This window comes from Ursus arctos, unplaced genomic scaffold, assembly GCF_023065955.2.
Source record: "Ursus arctos isolate Adak ecotype North America unplaced genomic scaffold, UrsArc2.0 scaffold_7, whole genome shotgun sequence".
NCBI classification, from domain to species: Eukaryota; Metazoa; Chordata; class Mammalia; order Carnivora; family Ursidae; genus Ursus; species Ursus arctos.
The window spans coordinates 78,883,136-78,903,697 of NW_026623089.1; the positions used below are offsets into that span (position 1 = coordinate 78,883,136).

Genomic DNA, 20,562 nt, shown 5'->3' on the forward strand with positions numbered 1-20,562 from the left:
GTTTAGCTGCGTTCATGCCATGTCCACACGGAGCGTGACCACACGTTACATTAACGCCAATAACACTGTGCCTGCTGGAACTCCCCAGAGAACCCACCGAAGTCCTGTTTGAAGTGATTTTGAAAGTCAGAAGCCCTGCGCCTGTCCCAGCAGGTCCTCACCCCTCTGCCATTGGGCGGTCAGGCGGAGTCTGGCCTCAAAGTCGGACTAATCCATAATCCCCCCACAGAGCCCAGCAAGCAGAGTGCTTCCTCTCACTCCGTATTGGCCTAACTGGCACGAAATTCCCCGTGTAAGTAGAGAAGGTCTTAGGGTTTGGAAAATGTGAGTAATAGCTTTGTTTTTGAAAGGGGTGTAGAATGAGTCCAGACTCAGAGAATGGAAACTATGGCACCGGCTAGGCAGGACCTCACTGTTCCTGGTTCTTGTCCCCAAGAGAGTCAGTCACTGCTGGGGCCCTAGAGGCTCACAGAATACAAAGTGAGGCATACGTGCCTCCACTATTGTTTGGGGGGTGGGGGGAAGCTAAGTTGTCTTCATTCTCCTCTGGCCTCTGCTTCTACTTTGTTTTGTTTTAAGATTTTATTGATTTATTTTAGAGAGACAGAGAATGCAGGGGTGGGGAAGGGCAGAGGAAGAGGAGAGAAAGAATCTCAAGCAGATTCCCTGCTAAGCGCAGAGCCCAACATGGGGCTCGATCCCAAGACCCTGAGGTCATGACCTGAGCCAAAATCAAGAGTCGGACACTCAACCAACTGAGCCCCTCAGGAGCCCCTGCTTCTACTTTGCTTTATGTAAAGGTTAACTGGTCTGTAGCTCAGCGCCCACAAGGGCCGCTGCCAAAGCTGACGCAGGGCTGCCTCCCTTGGGCACATGGGTCAGTTTCCTCCAACGCTCGCCTACCCTGCCTGGCTTCGGGAGCTGGGAGTCAGGATGGCCTCACCCTTACCACTTAGCTACAGTCATTCCCCTCCCTCCACACTGCACGGTTGATATCAGGGCTTTTCCAGACATGGCTTGGTCTGACCCTGACGGAATTGCTCTGGCGCTGAGAAGCTGGATATTGCCCTGCCTGGTTCTGTCCATTAGGATCCTGAGTCCACCAGACTTCCCATTTCCCGCCAGGCTTTGAAAGTGCTGCTGAACACTCCCAACAGTGTCAGGCACTCCGAGGAAACAGGAAGGATTCAGTCCAACTGGTTACTTGGCATCCTGCAGACCACTGTTTCCCAATCTGCAAGTGCATCAGGGCATTCAGTGCGTCAGGAAGACGCCCTGGGTGGCGCCACAGCCCAGGGTTTCTTCATCTTCCATGGGCTTCCTGTCTGTCTTCTCTCTAGCTTCTAACTGTCGCTGCAAGTACATCTCGTTCTTCAGCCTGATGTCACATGCAAAAGTTTAGAGGTTCCTAATCAGTGCGGAGTCTTCGGGAGCAGAGGACGCTCGCTGAACTGGGTAAGATCAAGATCTGTCACAACCCGGAGGAGGGTTGGGGGTGATGGTAAATTGCAAGGGCACTGCTGGGAGGCTGCATGCCTTCCCGACCTGCTTCTGACACCTGGAGGCTCGGTGACCTGGCAGATTTGAAATCTCTCTAAGACTTGGTTTTTTTCATGGATAAAGGGAGGCTGATGAGACCTACTTCATGGAGTTTCTTTGAGATTTAAATAACATGCCTGAGGCATTTAGAAACATTTCTCTGCACAAGCTTAGCTCTCTGCTCCGTGGATGTTAGCTGTTACTGGTTTTAACAATGTTTTCAATGATATAACATTTGTGGATATAAAATCATCTTCAACCACACAGCAAATGCATGGAAAGCTGTTTAAAATCTTCAGAAGGAAAGCTCTACATTTCTAGAAGTCAGTCATTAATCTGTTACAGCTCTCTGATGTGACTTTCTGGCTCATTTTCAGATTAGGAAAAACAGTGAAAGGGCTTACTGTGTTTACTGTGTTTACTGCTTTGTAGGTCATTTAATCCTTCCTGTAACCCCACAGTTTGTAGGTTACATTATTATTCTAATTTCACCCACAAGGAAACCCAGAAACAAAGCTGCTAAGTAACTTTGCCCAAGGTCAGAGATCTTGTCTTTGGTGAGGCTGGACCTCAAAGTCAGGTCATGAAGGGGGGCACAAGATGGGCATCTGTACCGCCGTGAGGTTGGTCTGCCTTGGAAGAGGTGCTTTTAAGCCACGCCGAGGAAGAGATCGCACATTTAAATGTGCAACCTTCCCCTCTTGGTGTCCGCAAGAGAAATAATCCTGTCACGGGAAACCGATCATCCGCTTCTCTGCTCATTGTTCTTGTTTGTTTTGTGGGAAACCGGTTAGAGTAGAGGATAACACCACTTGTCCCTTTGCTGTGGCTTGGACACCTGTCCTCTGAGTCCTCCGGTATCCTGGCCATTTGCAGGTGAGCAAAGACTTAACATAATTGAAAACCTTTGATTAAAGGACAACCAAAACAATAAGCCTCTGTACTAGATTAAATGTCTTGCAAGGAGAGGATTGGGTCAAAGCAGTTTCTATGGGAGGAATGGATTCCCCCTGCTCAGAGTTAGCTCACTGTGTTTGCTCCCTTCCACACTTTCTCAGTGTTCCTAGGATGTCTGTCCGGTTTTCAGTAGGGCACTATTTTCATTTCTTAAGCAACGTTGATGTGTAAAATTAATCTGTGATTATTAAATGTCTTACGTCAGGCATTCCCACGATGTGGCTGTTTTTAACAACAACCTGTTGTTTGATCTGTGGAACTTTAAATGCTGGTAGATTCTTTAATTTGGAAAATGAAGCGAATCCTGAAGTGTGGATGAATATTGTAAGTCATGCCAAGTCCCAAAGGACATCATATAAGGCAGATGAACGGTCTTGTGATAGCAGAAAATCTCAGATAAGGGAACAGATAAGACGTAGGTGATATTTAACATTTCTCCAAGAATCAAGCTAGGGAGAACTTCCCTTTTGGCTGAATAAATAATACTTTCTAGTAATGTAAAGCAAAAAAGAATTTATAGGCATCCTCCTCTTTTGAATTTATATTTTAAAAATAGTAAAAATTTTTATTTTAAGCCATTTAGATGATGTATATGATGGCCTTCTACCAAACTAAAAGGGGTCTCAAAATCAGCTGGAGAACATAGTTTTGTCAGAAGAATGGGACGATACTAAATATTATCTCTCCCCCACTCCCACCCCCAAATTTGCCAATAGCAGACATTTTTTAATATTCTGCTAATTTTTTTTTGTCAAGACTTCACATAGTAAATTGATTTTACAGTTACCTGGGGCTATAAATTTCAGATAATTCACCCCAATAAGTACACACCAGATGCTTTGTTCTAGTTCCTTCCCATAACGTCTGGAGACAATGTGGAGCTAACATCTGTGCTTTCACTGGGCAGAGTGAGATCATCACCTATAATGGCTACCCCAGTGAAGAGTATGACGTCACCACCCAGGATGGCTACATCCTCAGCGTGAACAGAATTCCCCATGGACGAAGAGGTGCTGGGAGCACAGGTACAAGATGTCTCTCTCCTGCAAAGGGGGACAGCAGACGACCACAAGTTAGTGCTGGCTCTCCGTTAACAGAATCAGTTCCACTCTTGGACTGGTCTTGAAATAGTTAGCAGGGAGTCTCATGCTTTCCCAATTCTCTGAAGACAGTCACGAACCTAAAAATACAAAGGGCAAGACAGATCTTGTTGACAGCGAGCAGGCTTGCTTGGTCGGCATGTAAATGCAAAGGCGGGGCCAACATTTCTTTTGTTGGTGACTGATTTCTCATGTGGAAAATTGCCGCATCCCAGGAAAGTGGATTTCCTCACTTGCAAAGAGATCGGCTGGGTTGCATGAAGTCTCTCCTGCCCCTGTTAGAATCAATAGGCCTCCCTCTGCAGGATTAAAAAATCAAGTAAGTTAAATGACCCTGGCATTCCTGAAACTTTTTCCCGGAAGGAAAACTGGAACATTCTGCCTATGTTTTGATCAGAGGGACAGAAGTTTTGTGGGAGGAAAGAGCATGGTGTTCATAAGGCCTGAATTCTAGCACAAAGAGGCAGCCATGCAAAAGCAGAGAAATTACTCTTTAAATAGGGACACGTGGCGGAAAAGCTCGAGATGAGGAAGAGAGAAAAGTAAGCAGGTGTCTGGGAAGGCTGGGGGGCAAATCCTTTACCTCGTTACTGCACCGTCCCTCCTGCCATTCATATTCAGAGGCGGCTAAAATCACCCTGTTTGGCTTTCTCTCATCTAAGAAAGAAAGGCATCATTCTAGAGATTCAGGATGAAAACCGCGAGTGGGACATAGGTGAGGGTAAGAGACAAATGGGAGACCCCTAGTTGAAGTTGATTTCAAATCACTAAAAAATCAGTTTCTCGGACAGGTTCCACTTTTGAATGTACTTCTACAAAAATTGTTCATCCTGCATCTGAAATTCAAATTAACAGGGCATCCTGAGTCTTCTGTTAATCATCGCTTTCATTTTTTGCTAAATCTGGCAACACCAACCTTGAGGGGAGAGGGCTAGGAACCCTAAAGGGAGAGCATTTTCCCAGGAAAAGTTTTACTTAAGGAGGGAGAATTTGGGGAAGGTTTGGAATTAAGAACCATTGATTAAGTGCATTATTCTAAAAGCTTAACATGAATTTATATCTGACAAATCTCTCAGCATCCCTAGGAGGTCGGTACTATGACTAGTTATCATTTTACAGATCGTGAACCTGAGCGGACTCTCTAACAGGCTTGAAGTCACACACATAGCAAGTGATGGAATCAGGATTCAAACCCAGCCTGACTCCAGAGCCCGTGCTCTTACCCACTGAAGCGTGGTGCCTTTTGGAAACTTCTGCTCTGGTTCTCCTCATCTCCCTGAATCCCTTCTCCCTTGGGAATTTTGACAGTTACCAGAGGGATGTTGAGCTGATTCTATTATATCTGGGATTTTCAAATGCTCTCCGGTGGGCAGAGGCTGGGGATTTGGCTAGAAGCTTGGCAAGGAGCCAGTCTTTGCTCATTTCCGCTCGCATTCTCTTCCTCCGTGGAAGAGGCATAGGATTCCATCAAACACGATCATTTTCCTGTCTCTGCAACTAGGACCCCAGAGATACGCAAATGGGAATTCACAGAGCAGCGAGCACAGTTTATAAACACCCACTTTGGTATGAAACAGAACTGGGCTTGCGTGCTGGCCCCACACCTTGTTACCTGGGTGGCCCCTTGGGAAGGTTACCTTACTACTTTAAAGATCAGTTTCTGCATCTGTAAAATAAGGATCCTTAAAACAATAGCTACTTTATAGAGGTATTACGAGACTGTAACAAGCTCATGCATGTTCACCCGTCAACATAGCAGCAGGTATAATGCGCGTGCTCGAGAAACTTACGTGATTATCACACTCTGCACGAATGACAATGGGAAAGGTGAATGCTGGTTTTAGTTTTTGCTTCGTCTGGTGTGTGGGGGGGGTGTGGGGAGCAGTTTCTATCATGTTCCTGAGATGCTCGATTTGTCATAAATTTTTCTCTCTCTCCTCTCTCTTCCTCCCTCCTTCCAGGACCCCGGCCAGTCGTATATCTGCAGCATGCCTTATTTGCAGACAATGCCTCTTGGCTGGAGAATTATGCCAATGGCAGCCTTGGATTCCTTCTAGCAGATGCAGGTTATGATGTCTGGATGGGAAACAGTCGGGGCAACACTTGGTCAAGAAGACACAGAACACTCTCAGTGACTGAAGAAAAATTCTGGGCCTTTAGGTAAACGGTATCTAAGAAAAATCACGAAGAAAGTTTGAGACAAGTTCTTTGAATATAATAGTGTGAATGATGTTAATAATGATCTGTAACATCGGAAGTCACATGGTTCTTGTAGTTTCTACGAATATCTCAAAGCAGAGAAATAGCAAGAAGGTAGATTTCCACTGGTTCTCCCATAAGCACGTTATATCATTTTAACAAGATGATTTTAACATCCAATTCTATCCAATACTGTATATTATAAGTATATCCCAAGGGACAGCTCAGGGAATTCCTATGACCGGTGCATGCACTCATTCAACCAATGTTTGCTGAGTGTCTACTGTATGTATAGTTCCAGGTCCTGAGCACTCAAGAGTGAGCAAATGACCTGCCCTCGAGAAGCTTCTATTCATTCTAGGGCTGCTAATGCAGGCCTTTTCTCTCAGACAGTCAGTTTTGCAGAGATGATGTGTAACAGTACTACATTCATTTAGAGAAACCAGTTGAGACTTCATCGGATACCATTTTTCAGGAGAACGCTAAGATGAGGTCTTTAAAACCTTGCTAATGGGCAATGGAGAACAATGTTCTCATATGCAGCTGGCTTCTTTTACTGAGAGTATTTTCTGCTATCACCAGAGGACAGACAGGCTGATGCCTGCAAGAGACTTCCCTTTGCAAGGCTAAACTCCCTAGTAGTTTGCAAGCCTGCTGCTAGAACAGAGTGTGCATTCCTACCATAGTAAGGAAACATTCAGCCCCCACTGACAGGTTGAGAATGAAGCAAGGATGGAATAATTGTTAGGGTCAGAGCTTTTGGGGCCAGAGCAAACATCAGGAAATACTTCGTGTCTCTGGCCCTTGGCTGGGAGCTTGGAGCTTGTTTACTATAAGACATCGCAAGAATTCTCCTCTACTCAGGAGTGTCAGCCTACAGATTTCTGCATGTGTCCTTTTCATAAGCAAGCTTCGAGCTCATGGGACACCTGGCTCCACTAAATATTACGTAAGTCTTTTTGTTCTCCTGTGTTCATGCCAGTTGAACTGGTGCTACGGCATCTTGGTAGATATCGAACATATCTCTAATATGGAAAGAAACATAAATAACAGGTGCATTTGATTGAGTGCCGGCTGGCACCTGAGTCATGACCTGACTGTCATCCAATACCTTTAGCCGCCCTGCTCCAGAGCAGGCATTATGTTCATTTCACAGACGAGTAAACTGAAGCTGAGAGTGTTTAAGTAATTGATCAAGAGTTTCTCAGCTAGAATCATGATTGGCAACCAGTTCTGTTTCCAAAGCTGAGTGTGAAATGGCCCGAAGGTCTGGAAGTGCCCTGTGGGTGTTTGAGGAAGAGGCAGGCAAAGCAAGGGAAAGGGAAGGGGAAGAAGAGGAGGGACGGTAGGACTGGCCCCCAGACAGTACACTCAAGTCTTGAAATCAGGCTTTGATTAGACAGTGACACATACAAATGCAGCAAACAAAAGCTACACTAGCCTACACGTAACTGGATAAATAATGAAATGCACACCAAAGGAGTGAACGCCACAGAATTCGGTGTGTAAAAAGTAAGTGAGCAGGTGCTCTGAGTTTAAACTTAGTAGCGAGTATTTACAAGCCCCGTTTTATTCTGCAGTTTTGATGAAATGGCCAAATACGATCTCCCAGGAATAATAGACTTCATCGTGAACAAAACCGGTCAGGAGAAGCTGTACTTCATCGGGCACTCACTTGGCACTACGATAGGTACGTTTACAAATGTCAGTGTTTTACAAGAGTCAGAGCCTCACGAGAGCACATCTTTCGACTGGGGCTGAGTCACTGCCATTTACCGTGCCCTTAAGTTTCCATCCTGGGCTGCACATGTTGTCCTAGGGCCCGAAGTGGCTGTGAACTTGAATTTTAGAGACTGTGTGTCGGGCACTCTTTCCTCCATTTCTGGTTACAACAACACTTTTGTCATGGTGAAATAATTTCCATGTGCCCCAAATCCAAAGTATTTCCAAAGAGTAAGTTTCTAGGTCCCCACTGTGCTAAAATAGTAAAGCCTAATGACATGAAATATCCCTGAAGAATGATTAAGTATGCGTCAATCATACCTTCCTCACACCCCATTTGGGATTTTAAAAAACAGTGGAAGGGTGAGGTTATACTTATATTTGAATGAATTGAAAATACACGATCACTTTTTTAAAAAGATTTTATTTATTTACTTGAGAGAGAAAGCACATGAGAAGGGGTAGGGACAGAGGAAAAGGGAGGAGCAGACTGCCCACTGAGCAGGGAGCCTGATGCGGGGCTCGATCCCAGGACCCTGGGATCATGACCTGAGCTGAAGGCAGATGCTTAACCATCTGAGCCAACCAGGCGCCCCATGGTCACATTTTTTTAAGTTGAAACACAAAAGCCTACATCAACTGGGCTTATCTATTTACAGTGTGATTTAATAGTTATGGAATAGCAATCAAATGCAAGCACTATGTAGCAAATTTTTTAAAGTCCAAGATCCTACTCTTTGAAAATGTACTTCTTCATGATTTACTAGATCTTTTAGAAATAAAAAATCCAGCTCCAAATAAAAATTTAGAGGAATCCATACTATGAACAATGTGAATTTGTTAGTGATCTTCTGCTAAAGTTTCCGATTTTAAGAGATTATGTGAAAATGCATATTTTAGCTGGGGTGAAACTGTGCAAGAAACAATAAATATTCTTACAGTCGTCTCCTTATCACCATTATCATCAACAGCAGCTATATATTTGTCATTGCTTCATCCTGAGAGACAGTTATGTTTGGAACAGGCAGTGAACATCACAGGACATAAAAGAATATCAAAGATCTAGTAGGAGACAAAAAAAAATCTGCCACTAATGGGCAAATAATCATACTATCCTAGCTAAAGCTTACTGAGCCTTTATTATGCTTAGGGTTCTGTGTTCAGGACCTTCCCCACAATCTGTCTGAGCTTCACAGCAACTCTATGATGGTTTCCGTCCCATAGAAGAGGAAATAGAAATTCAAAGAAATGAAGTGGATTGTTCAGGGTCTCTTAGTACAGATTCTCTTCGCGCAGAACACAGAATCAAATCAGGTCAGTCTGACTCCCCAGCTGGGGTGTTGGGCATGTGGAGGAACCGGATGGAGAAGGAATGACTTCAGTGGGGTCTGGAAAAGTAGGCAGGACATAGATATGCTCTTACATCTGATCAGCAAAGAAAACAGAAAATATCGGATCAGCATTGCTCTGCCTTGCATTTAGGGCATGAATTTTTAGTGAACATCCTCTGCATTTTGGGCAGAACAATTTTTGGTACGTGGGAAGGACTCACTCTTTGCAAGACATTTAGCAACCTAGGCTCCTACTCACCCTACTAGTCAGTGTGAGCACAGAACAACTCCCCTCCACACATGCCCAGAGATCTTCCAGGGGGAGGTATTATACCAGTATACCAGTTTCACTCTTTGTATCCATTGCTCAGCCAATTCATACAAAGTCAGTTCTTTTTTCTGGCCAAGATGGTTTCAATGATTCAACAAGAATTTTGGGGGGGCAGGGGGGAGGGGAAGTGGCCGGATTCCAGGAAGTCATCTCAGGGAACCAAAATACACAGACACTCCACAGACTTTCCCGTGCGGCTCTCCACCCTCATCCTCTCAGGGCTAGAAATGGGTGCTATGCACTTGCTGAAAAGTCAGAGTAAATGGAGACAGCTCGTCCTTGCCAGGACCACAGAGGCCTGAGGGAAATCAGGGAACATTCTGGAGGGTTGGTCAGCATCCAGCGAGGGAAGCACTGGGAGGGATGAAATCTCTTTGCACTGTGAGAAAAAAAAAACAACTGAGGAATAACTGGATAACACTGCATAAAGAACTGATTGGTTCACCTCCCATGAACCAAGTGTTTACTTCTGGAAGCTCTGTGACTCATCCTGGCATCTCAGGGTTGGCGGTAAAGTGACAGCATTGCCAGCGCTTAGCCCATGTGGGGGTGGGGAAGCTGTCCCCAGGGCCCCTCGGCGGTGGTGGCTTGGGCAGCTTCTCCCTCGCTCCCCCCAACCAAGTCAAATTGTCCGGAATACGAGGAAAATGAACACTTGAGAGCAGAAAGGACTGAAGGCAGATTATCTTTGCAGAACAACTCAGAAGAGTTTCCCAATTCACCTGCAGGATCATTGCAATAGAAGGATAAAATGTCAAAGCAGAGTCCCACTTCTGTTAGTAGAGACATTACCTCAGTATTTCTGATTTTTACAAGATTGTCTTGTCTCCTGTTCTCTTAGGGTTTGTAGCCTTTTCCACCATGCCTGAACTGGCACAAAGAATCAAAATGAATTTTGCCTTGGGTCCTGTGGTCTCATTCAAATATCCCACGGGCATTTTTACCAGTTTTTTTCTACTTCCAAATTCCATAATCAAGGTAGGCTCCTAATTTTCGCCAAACTGTCTCTGAAGATCCCATTTTGGATCATAGCTCCTTAATTATTTCAAAATCTATTATGAAGCGAAAGTAGGAAAGTAGGAAATTTACATGAAATCTGTAGAAACCAGATTCTGTGACCACGTGTTGTGTGTGTGTGTCCATGTGTGTGTGCGTGTGTGTGTCCATGTGTGTATGCACGTGTGTGTCTGTACCCACATGTATGTCTACAATTCCCATATACAATTTACTATACTCAATCATTAATAGACCTGAGTGTGTATCAGAATTTCTAGCCGAGATAACTGCGATGTCAGTTTAAAATCCACTCACAATTTTCTCGTTCCGTTCTTGTTCCGCTGGGCAGGTCAGTGAATTCACAGTGCCCAAAAGGAAGACATTTTTCAAGTTCCATATGATCCCTGGCATTTCTGACTTTGATGTTAGATAAGCCTGAATAACACACCCCTTCCCGTAGGGGAGCATGCTTTAATTTACCAAAGCTACGATTCCAAAACCTAAATGTATTTCAGCTCAATTATTTAGTCAGACATTTATTGGTTATTTTCCAGGGGTTGAAAAAGTAGTTTAGTTGCCAATTGAGGATCTGGGACTTTATCCATCGAAAGTTTTTTTTGTTTTTGTGTTTTTTTTCTGTTTGCTTTTTGTTTCTCTAAAAAGGTCATTGCCACAATAAACAGTGTTTGGGCAAAATTGTCCCTTTGATTTGGGATGTCCACTAAAATGGATTTTGGGCAAAATGAAGTCAAGGAGACCAATAAGGGTTTCACAGTCATTCATACATAAAATGAGGCCCTGGCTTAGGGTGAAGGGGTGGGAACGATAAAAAAAAATATTTGCAAGCTAACACAAGCATGAATTTCCATAGAGCCCAACAATTGGTTTCATTCATTTTTACTGTATTGTTTTATTGTACTGTTTACTGTAAGCTCAGGTGAGACAAGTTCCCTTTTGTGTGGTTGATAGTTCTGTTGCAAAGTGTGTTGACATCAGTTAGTCTGGGAAGTTTTCTACATTTCGGCAGAGTTGAGCAGACGAATTAGTTACATTACATTCGGAGGCAGACACATCTATCTTTAAATACATCATTTCTACATATGTATGGCTTTGTGGGCGTAGGTGGGGTCTGAGGCTTATCTCAGCTTCCTATTACCTACTGTCAGATTTCCTGCCACTTTCAGTCCCATCCCCTGACCCCTCCCACCACTTTATGTCTGTGGTCCCCAGAAGCTCCAATCCCCCGTCAGAAAGCCCCACCCAGGCTTACTCTCCCATGCCCTAGAAGTTTTAACTGTGCTACTTCCCATGATATCAGATATTTTCTGTGCAGTGGTCCCCTCCCCTCAGTACGCCATGGTCTCCTTTCTAGCCCAAGTGCTGGCCCCACTGGGATGCTGTTAAAAAGATGGTATGCACATGGGTAGCAGGTGACCCCGCTTTTCCTTCCTAGTCAAGGCAATGTTTGGCCTTAAAGAGAAACTGTTCTGCCTTTCTTGCCAGTTAACAAGAAATGAGAAACATAGGCCGTCACCAACTGAACAGAATAGGGAAGCTTCACCATGGAGAAGCGAATTTGGGGTTGATGAGCCTTCCTGCAATATCTTTTTAAATTATGTTTTTTGGGGGCACCTGGGTGGCGCAGTCGTTAAGCATCTGCCTTCGGTTCAGGGAGTGATCCCGACGTTATGGGATCGAGCCCCACATCAGGCTCCTGCGCTATGAGCCTGCTTCTTCCTCTCGCGCTCCCCCTGCCTGTGTTCCCTCTCTATCTCTGTCAAATAAATAAATAAAATCTTTTAAAAAAGTATGTTTGTTGATCTTCCTGGATAGAGATGGATTCATAAATAGTTCCTTTTCCCGAATGACTTAGTCTCCTTGGCAGAAACAGCAAATACAAATGGAAATAGATCTCCAAGAATCTTTATTCCTGGGATGAAGGGAATGTCACAAAGCCTGAAAACAGTTCTTGAAAGAATAATTATTGTTTATCTTTACAGGGTGTTTTTGGTACCAAAGGTGTATTTTTAAAGACGGGAACGGTGTCGGCCCTCAAAATCTGCAACAATAAAATATTATGGGTGATATGTAGTGAACTTATGTCCTTATGGGCTGGATCCAACAAGAAAAATATGAATATGGTATGTATAATGATTATGGGACCACTTGATGTTTTAAGAGATTCTGGTTTTTCTTTGACTCACTTCCACGTATCTATTACGCTGCGTAAACCAACGCGTTGTTCTAAAGAAAGGCTGAGATTTGCTATGCACAGATCGGGTGTCCCAGGGACCATGGATGTGAGAACTGGGGGAAAGAATAGGTAGGTTCATCCTTCCATCCCCGGTCATATTTAGGAAAACAGATGTCCATCGTGGGTAGAGTTCCACACGTTCACTATCAGCCACCATTACTATATTCAATTTGATTTTACAACCAATACCGAGGATTTTTTTTTTTTAATCCCAGAAGAGAAGTCCAGACAAGCATTGAATTTATTTCCTGTGTGCCTTTGTTTGTTGGGTGACTTTGGCCTCAGATAAAACTCCCCACTTCACTGGGAAGGCACAAGACAGAATGGAACGGAGATAGACCCTCTTTCCCACCGAAGAAGAGCAATCCTGTCTCATCAAGTCTGTTTCCCGTACGGCGAGTTCGAGGAGGAGGAGGGGGAGGAGTGTCCATCTGCGGGCTAATGCGGTGGAGTCGCTGGCTAGGTCACATTCCACGTGGCGGCCAGTGAGGCCGATACGGGAAGGCTGGTCCCCGCACGGCTGCTCTCCTCCAGCCCATCCTGCCCCCATTCAAGAGGCGAAGCTGTGCCAGACCAAAATACAAGAGGAACCCTTGTTCTTCTTTAAAAAGTAAATATTTTTAATAGCTCCCTTGATTAGTTTCGTTCTACAGTGCTCTAGACACGGCATTCCGAGCACTGCTATCTCTCTAATGTTCATCTCTATATTGTTTACAAAGACCAAAGCGCAGCGCATTGGAAGGGATTCTGTTTAGCTTTTCTTTGGCAATATTTTATTTTATCCTCACCAAAGCCTGGCACAGTATGATTTTTAGTGTGGTCATTTAATAGGTGAAAATACAGAAACCCAAACTCACAAAGCTCATAATTAACACAGTGAAGTTCCGAAGCCCAGGTGTTTTGACCGATGGATCTGGGACAGCGAACACCCACGCGCTTGCGCACTGCACCCGCCCACCTTGCAAATGATCCCAACCCACGCTTTACTCACCCTCAAGCGCCTGACGTGAGCTCTTATTTACCTGCATGATTCGGCCTCGTCATTTCCCAAACCCCAGCATCGGTTCGCTACTTGGTAGCACACTTGTTGCCTGCTTCTGTACAGTTTCTTTCACTGGGTGATGTTTGCTGTACTGTGTTTCACTTCCCTTCAGAGTCGAATGGACGTGTATATGTCCCATGCTCCCACCGGGTCGTCGATGCAGAACATCCTGCACATAAAACAGGTAGTGTCTTTGTCCTGCAAGACCCTTCCGGTCGCATTCCATACATCGGAAAGGAGGGAGTTAGTGGGTCTACCCTGAGAAGCTTCGAGGCTGGCTTCAGTATTTTCTCTGCCAGCGCCTTTGGTTTGATTTCCCCAGATTTTGAGGGACAGGACAAGGTATGGTACAGACCACGTAGGTGACGCAAATGAACCCTCTCTTAGATCGGAGCTTGTAAAACAGACCCCGAGCTGAAGCAAGACGTAACCGGGAAAGCCTCAGGTGATGGAACCTTCCCTGGAGAGAGAACTACCTCAGGGTTGACCTTCCCTGAGGAGTCGTGATTTCCCACTAGCTGTCCCTTCAAACTGGGGGAGATCATTGCTTCCCTCTCTGTTGGCCTTGTGCTTCTAGTGGTAAAAATGTATTTCTATCCTTCTGGAGATCCAGGAGCCTTCTTTTCTTCCCAGCACACAGTGGTTTTCTAAGATTTGCTGTCAACAATTGTGATGCTTACTGTGATCATTTTTCCAAAAAACATGTATTTCAGCTTTATGGATCTGATGAATTCAGAGCTTATGACTGGGGAAGCAAAGCTGAGAACATGAATCACTACAATCAGGTGAGCTGCTTGGAACGGCCCCAGAAGGGGGGCTTGGGGATGCCATAGTAAGAAATTTTTGGACAGTGAAAAGAATCCCACCTGACAATTGGTGGCATTCTCACTGATAGAGCTTTTTAAAAAGTGACTAATTTACCTATGGATTCATTGCAGAAAATCTAAAAATAAATAGAATAGAAATAAAAGAAGGATATGCTAAGGAATTCTAATAATTTATAATCCCTCCACCCAGAGCACACTAGAGGTATCACTGTTCTACTGCATTTATTCCGATCTTCTCAGTATCACTGATTTCACATGATTTTTTTAAATTTTTTAAATTATTTTTTAAAGTTCCATGATTTATTACTTGCGTATAACACCCAGTGCACCATGCAATATGTGCCCTCTTTAATACCCATCACCAGCCTATCCCATGATTTTTAATCTTGCTTTTTCATTTAGTTACGCAAGACCTACCCAGTGCTACTGAGGTGGTTTTTAACATAGTTTTGTTCAGTGTATAATAAGGAAAGTTGTTTTGCAAAAATCTATAAAAATGTACAGAGGAAATGAATACCCAGTTCTTGATATCAACAAAAAAATACACAGGATCCCACATGAAAGTTAAAAGAGTATTATCCACCCCTGAAGAGTTGAGAGCTTAGCATCTTTTTGCCCTCAGCATCTTTTTGCCCTCAGTTTTCACGCTAAAATTTGTAGACTCACTTAGCCCTCCTGTACCTGTAATAAATCCTGCTACCACCATTTCTTTTCTCAAATTCAGGAGCTGGGCTTCTCGATATGAACCAAACACATGAAATTAATTTTTTCCAGTGTTTTCCCAGACGGATATATTCAAGGCCATTCATTAGTGCAAATTATCAGTTAAGTAGTTTCTGAGCATCAAAGCAGCCAATCAGACCAGTCATTTTCTCTCTAATGGATGGAATTGTTAGAAAAACGATTTTACTAGCCATTAAGACAACTAAGAGAGCTATGTATATCTTTATTATTTTTTAAGCTTGATTAAAGTGTAATTTGCAAACAATAAAATTCACAATTTTTCCAATTCAATGAGTTTTGGTTAATCCACTCATCCGTGTAACTATGCCACAATCAAGACATAGAAGTTTCCACTGCCCCCCCAAATTTTTCCCTGTCCCTCAAACCATAGATATTCACAGATGCAGATATTTGCAAATGCTTGGAATAGGGCCAGAAAAACAAACGAATAAGCAAATAAAGAGCAACAACAAATGTGAAAGGAATTACCTTCAGAGAGGGGAAGAGAGGCAGACTGAACTGGGGGAACTTGAAGGAATGAAGGAGGCTCTCAATTTGGATTTGACATACTTCTCTTTTCTTCTATTATTTTAATGAGTATATTATATTTATATATTGTTTCTGTTTACAAGAGAATGAAACAAAAATGTCAGCCATACACTTAAGACCATTGTTAGCTAAGCTCTTTCCTTTTCAGCTTTATTGAGGCAAAATTGACAAATAAAATTGTAAGAGTGAAAGATACAGCGGTGCTGACTTAAGTATGGAAGTGTGTCAGTGTCCTTAGACCTTCTCAATAGTTAGCTGCTCCAATCTGAGTCCAGGCTGATCCTGTTGGATTTGAGTATGATTTTAGGTCATTTGAAGTGAATTTTTATTATATTCTAGCCTCATTACTTTGCCATCTTCCTAAGTTCCCAGCACAATCTTTATGCCCATTGCATTTTATCGAGAATAAGGGGACTAACCCGTATAAACTCCATGAGGGTAGAGATGTCCTTCTGTTTTGTTCACTGGTGTTTTCTTACCTGGCAGAGGACCTGGCACTTCCTGGGCCTTTAACACGTACTTGTTGCATGAATGAAATTTCTTAACGTCCCTCTTACCCATCTTCAAATGACTCTATCCCCGTGATTCTCTTCTTCCTTCCTCTCTCAGAAGATGAAGGCCCACTTATTTCCCAAGTTTGTGGGCCTGCGCCCTTGGCCCCATCTCTTCCCTTCTCCTCTTCCTCCTGGCTCCTTTTACCCTCTTAAATGAACTGCTGTTCCTTATGAAAAACAAACAAAAAACCTTCCATCAACCTATGGATTCTATTCACTCATCGTTCTGTCCCTCTGATTTTAATCAACATTTTTTAATATTTAAAAGGGCTGAGTTTCTCCACTTCTTTCCCTCCTCTACTCACTCCTGAACCCTGGAAAATATAGTTTAGGTCTTCATCTTTCTATTACAGCTACTTTATTTAAAGTTGCCTGTGGCTTTTGACTGCCAAATCCAGTGGCCTGTTCTCACCTTCAAATGTATGTTCTGTGAGCTCCCACAGCCCCCGTGCCATTCACTCCCCCAACCTGGACTTCCATGATGCAGTGATCTTGAGTTTTCCCTTCCCTTTTTGATTGCTTCCTTCGTCTTCCATCAACACTGGCTACTTTCTATTTCCCCCCCCTCACAAATTGTCAAACTTCTTCCAAGATTCTTCACACTTCTCTCCCTTTCTCCCTTGGAGAATGTAGTCATCCCTATGGCTTCAATTATCCCTTCTCTGGACCATCTCCTACTGCGTGTCTAGACTGTTCCAGGATCTACCTCCAGCCTATTCCTTCCTCAAGGCATCCTAGACTGATGGTCCTACAGTCACGCTAAGACAGAGCTCTGAGAAATGACCCTGCTTCATCCCCCCAAACTTCTAAAAGATATCAAAATACCTTAGCCTAGACCTTGACTGCCTGTCTCCAAACTTATATCCTACCGCGTTGTCTCACACAGTTTCTTCCCTGGGTTCATTTGCCATCCTGACCATGCTGTAATGCTCTTGCTACCTGCTAGGAAGCTCTCCCCCCTCACCCCTATCTGGCAAAATCCAACCGTCCCTCAAGAGTCGTTTCAAATGACTCCTCTTTCTAGGAAGCCCCCGGTCAGAAGTCGTTCCTTCTTTGCCTTCACTGCCATTGTTTTGGGGGAGCGTTTCGTGGCATTTGACACACCGTCTTTGGTAGGCAAATGTCTGTTGACCAATCTTGCCTTGAAGGCACGGACCATTGCAGGTGATCTTTCTACTTCCCTCGGTGCCTGACAGTATTCGCAGTAAATACTCTTTTAATCGCCTCTCTGTGTATCTGAACCCAGTTGATGCTGTGAGGAGCTTTCTTTCCTGAACACTCTTTCTCTCTCTTCCTAGAGCCGTCCCCCTCTCTATGACTTGACCGCCATGAAGGTGCCGACTGCCATGTGGGCTGGTGGCAATGACGTCCTTGTGACGCTCAAGGACGTGGCCAGGGTAATCCCCCAAATCGGGAATCTCCGGTACTTCGACCTCTTGCCTGACTGGAACCACTTCGATTTCATCTGGGGCCTGGACGCCCCTCAGCGGCTGTATAGTAAAATCATAGCCTTGATGAAGTCGTGCTCCTGACTGCAGCGCCCTCCTTCTTGGTCACAAGTTGCCCGCGGGCCCACGGGAAGCATGGAGAAAGAGGCCGATCGGCAGGGAGGTCTTCTCCAGAGTCCTTCATGCTGTGTGCTGTTGCTGAGGGGCTCCCTTAGCCAACGTCTGGCTAGGAATCATCTCAGCTGCGCTGCTCTCCGGCTAAGGAATGCACGCGCCTGAAATCTCCCACCTCTCCCCCTCAGCCAGGGCTAGACCCCACTTTCATCTCTGCGAAATACGCACTTGGGAGAGTAGTGCAAAGAGGCCTTTCCCTTTCTTAATGCAAGTCAATTTCCCAGAAGGAAAGGCTCTGTAAAGGCAGCCCTTTGGGAATATCTTCTGGGTGGCCGTGATCCCAGGGCCTACTCAAAATCGCAGTCAGGGCCAGAGTCATCACGGCCGTCTGTACACAGGCCATGAAAATAAGCTGCGGCCCGCATCCAGCATGAAAGACAACAGCACACGGGGAAAAAAGAACACAACTGAAGTATTCTGGGAGCCTGTTTTACTGTCATAAGCTAGAAAAAAAAAGAGAGAGAGAGACACAATTGGCAAAGACTAGGTAGGATATGCTGAATTACTGATTATTCTGAAGTTACAACACATGAGAAATAATTCTCTCTGATTTAAAGATAAGTTAAACGGATCACCAGGAGTGTCTTCATGGTCAAAGTGGGATTTATACCATTGCTTGCACCCAAGTGACATTTAAAGCAGCTTCCAGAAAGCCTATTTTAGAAGCAGCAAGGGAGGCACAAGGACTATTCCAAGTCTCGCTCTATTTCATTCTCTAAATGAGCCAGGTGTTGATTCTAGGACTCAGTACGGAGTTCCAAGAGTAGCGTGAAGCTTTGTGTCTGTTTCTGGATTCCTGAGCAATGGAAACTTGCGAAAGTTCTTTACCGTCTATGAAGATGTCATTAACGGAAAACTGCTGAGGATCCTCAAGGAATCATAAATAAATGATACACATGCATACCTCCCACAGTTAATTCAAAACAGGGAAATGTAAATTAGCTCCCTAATATTTGCATGTAGGACCTGGGTCTGTTGGATGTCGGATACCACATAACCATTCTTCAATAAATAATTCATACATCATCTTTTTTTAACCTTAGTTTTAATGCCTTTCAAAGGAATAACAATTTTAAAACACTTGGGAAGCCATTTTAAGTGCAAATCCTTCCATATTTGTATGATTTTTATTTTTCAAGATCAGACCATCTAAGTTGATCAGTTTTTAGTGACTTTTATGGAGTTCTTCCGAAGAGTAAAATGTACTTTTCTTTTTTTTCTTTTTTCCTTTTTTTTTAATTTAAATTCAGTTAGCCAACATATAGTATATCATTAGTTTAAGATGTAGTGTTCAATAATTTATCAGTTGCATATCACACCCACTGAAAAATGTGGTTTTCATACAAACAATACAGTCTATTAAAGTCACATTTCACCAAATTCATCAAAAGGCATTAAGTAATGTAACTATTCTAACAAATAGAACAGGCTTAAGTCAGTCTGAGGACAGGTATCTAACTCTTAGGAAGCTTACAGTTCAAGTCAAAGGAGTGAAAAGCTGTGGCCATGGTGGAATCTTTCAGAAGCTTTGGACATCAGTTCGCTATCCACCGAGAGAAAAGGAGCCATTGGCTACTACAGGAATCCAGCTAAGTGGCGGTCAGTTGAGCGAGCTCCTACAGGATGTATCCTATTCAGCTGTTGCTATAGGAACGCTGTGTAACAAGCGGTCGCGAGTAGCTCAGTGGCTCACGAGAACGAGCATTTCTTTTTCATGCTCACAGGCTTGCAGTTTGACTGGAGTGGCTCTGCTTTGGGCTGGGGTCGCCAGGGCCTGGCTCAGCCCTGTGGGTTGGGTCCTGGTCTGCTCCACACGCCAGTTCATTCTGGAACTAGCTGCTAACAGGACTCTGTTCTTCACCGGCTAGATCCCAAGAGCACAAGAGGACTTGCTAAATCACAGCTCCATGTTTGTAGCTCTGCTGGCTTCAGATACCGTTCGCTGCCAAGCCTGCCCCCAGGCTCCCCGTCAAAGACAATTCACTCTTACCAGTGTTTTTGAGTAGCCTTCTATGGATTATAACACGCACGCACAGAAATAGATCCATAGATACTCGTTGGGTTTGTTGATCTAAATGTACCATGCTCTACCTACTTCTTCACATCTTGCTTGGATCGCTTAGTATATCTCGGAGACCTTTCTCTGTATGTTCATAGGAAACATTATTACAGACTCCATGGAAATTCATTATCAACAGATTCAGATGGATTAGGATCCTTTGTAATTACTCACATTGCTGTAAGGAATATCACACAGATGGGGCGTCTGCATGGCTCAGTCAGTGAAGCATCTGCCTTGGGCTCAGGTCATGATCCCAGGGTCCTGGGATCTAGTCCCACATCCCGCATCCGACTCCTTGCTCAGCAGGGAGTCTGCTTCTCCCTCTGATGCCACTCCCTCTGCTTGTGCGTGCTCTGTCTTTCTGACAAATAAATAAATAAAATCTTTTGAAAAATTATCAAGCTATACCTTTGCAGTGTGTGCACTTTTTCTGTTATGTATATTTCAATAAAAAGTATGTTTTAAATACCTTCAGCTTTTCTGCTTGAAATCGACAAGCTGTGGAGTACAGAAGAAAAGAACACTTTTTACCAATACCACTACTTTTTTAATTTTTTGCTCTGCATATGGTAACAAATGTATTGACTATGATAAATCTGAGCAATAGTTTATTTTTTGCTAAGAGTTTTATAGGAAATATCTCATTTAAAATTTATAAGCCTATGGGATAGAAATATGGTCACATGAGGCACAGAGAAAAATGAGATAGAAAAGTCAAATTTTCCTAAGACTGCACAAGTTGAGGAGTCATGAT

The 20,562-nt window shown here is 43.9% G+C and overlaps 1 protein-coding gene across 4 annotated transcripts; it reads left to right on the forward strand.

Moving 5' to 3' along the window:
• Nucleotides 1-1,228: 1,228 nt before the first annotated feature.
• Nucleotides 1,229-20,213, forward strand: LIPN (lipase family member N). 4 transcript variants are annotated; one of them, XM_048219147.2, is made up of 11 exons: nucleotides 1,234-1,455; nucleotides 2,334-2,820; nucleotides 3,404-3,521; nucleotides 5,558-5,756; nucleotides 7,376-7,485; nucleotides 10,021-10,157; nucleotides 12,176-12,316; nucleotides 12,715-12,819; nucleotides 13,584-13,655; nucleotides 14,185-14,256; nucleotides 17,423-20,213. In XM_048219147.2, exons 2-11 carry the CDS (start codon nucleotides 2,713-2,715, stop codon nucleotides 17,654-17,656), a joined length of 1,296 nt encoding a protein of 431 aa, XP_048075104.1. In that variant the 5' UTR covers nucleotides 1,234-1,455; nucleotides 2,334-2,712; the 3' UTR covers nucleotides 17,657-20,213. The 4 variants fall into 4 exon arrangements, 3 of the variants coding, with proteins under 3 accessions (XP_048075104.1, XP_048075106.1, XP_048075107.1); XM_048219149.2 differs by having other exon boundaries at nucleotides 2,702-2,820; XR_007190041.2 differs by lacking the exon at nucleotides 17,423-20,213 and having other exon boundaries at nucleotides 1,229-2,820; nucleotides 12,715-13,039; nucleotides 14,185-14,200.
• The last annotated feature ends 349 nt before the right edge of the window (nucleotides 20,214-20,562 follow it).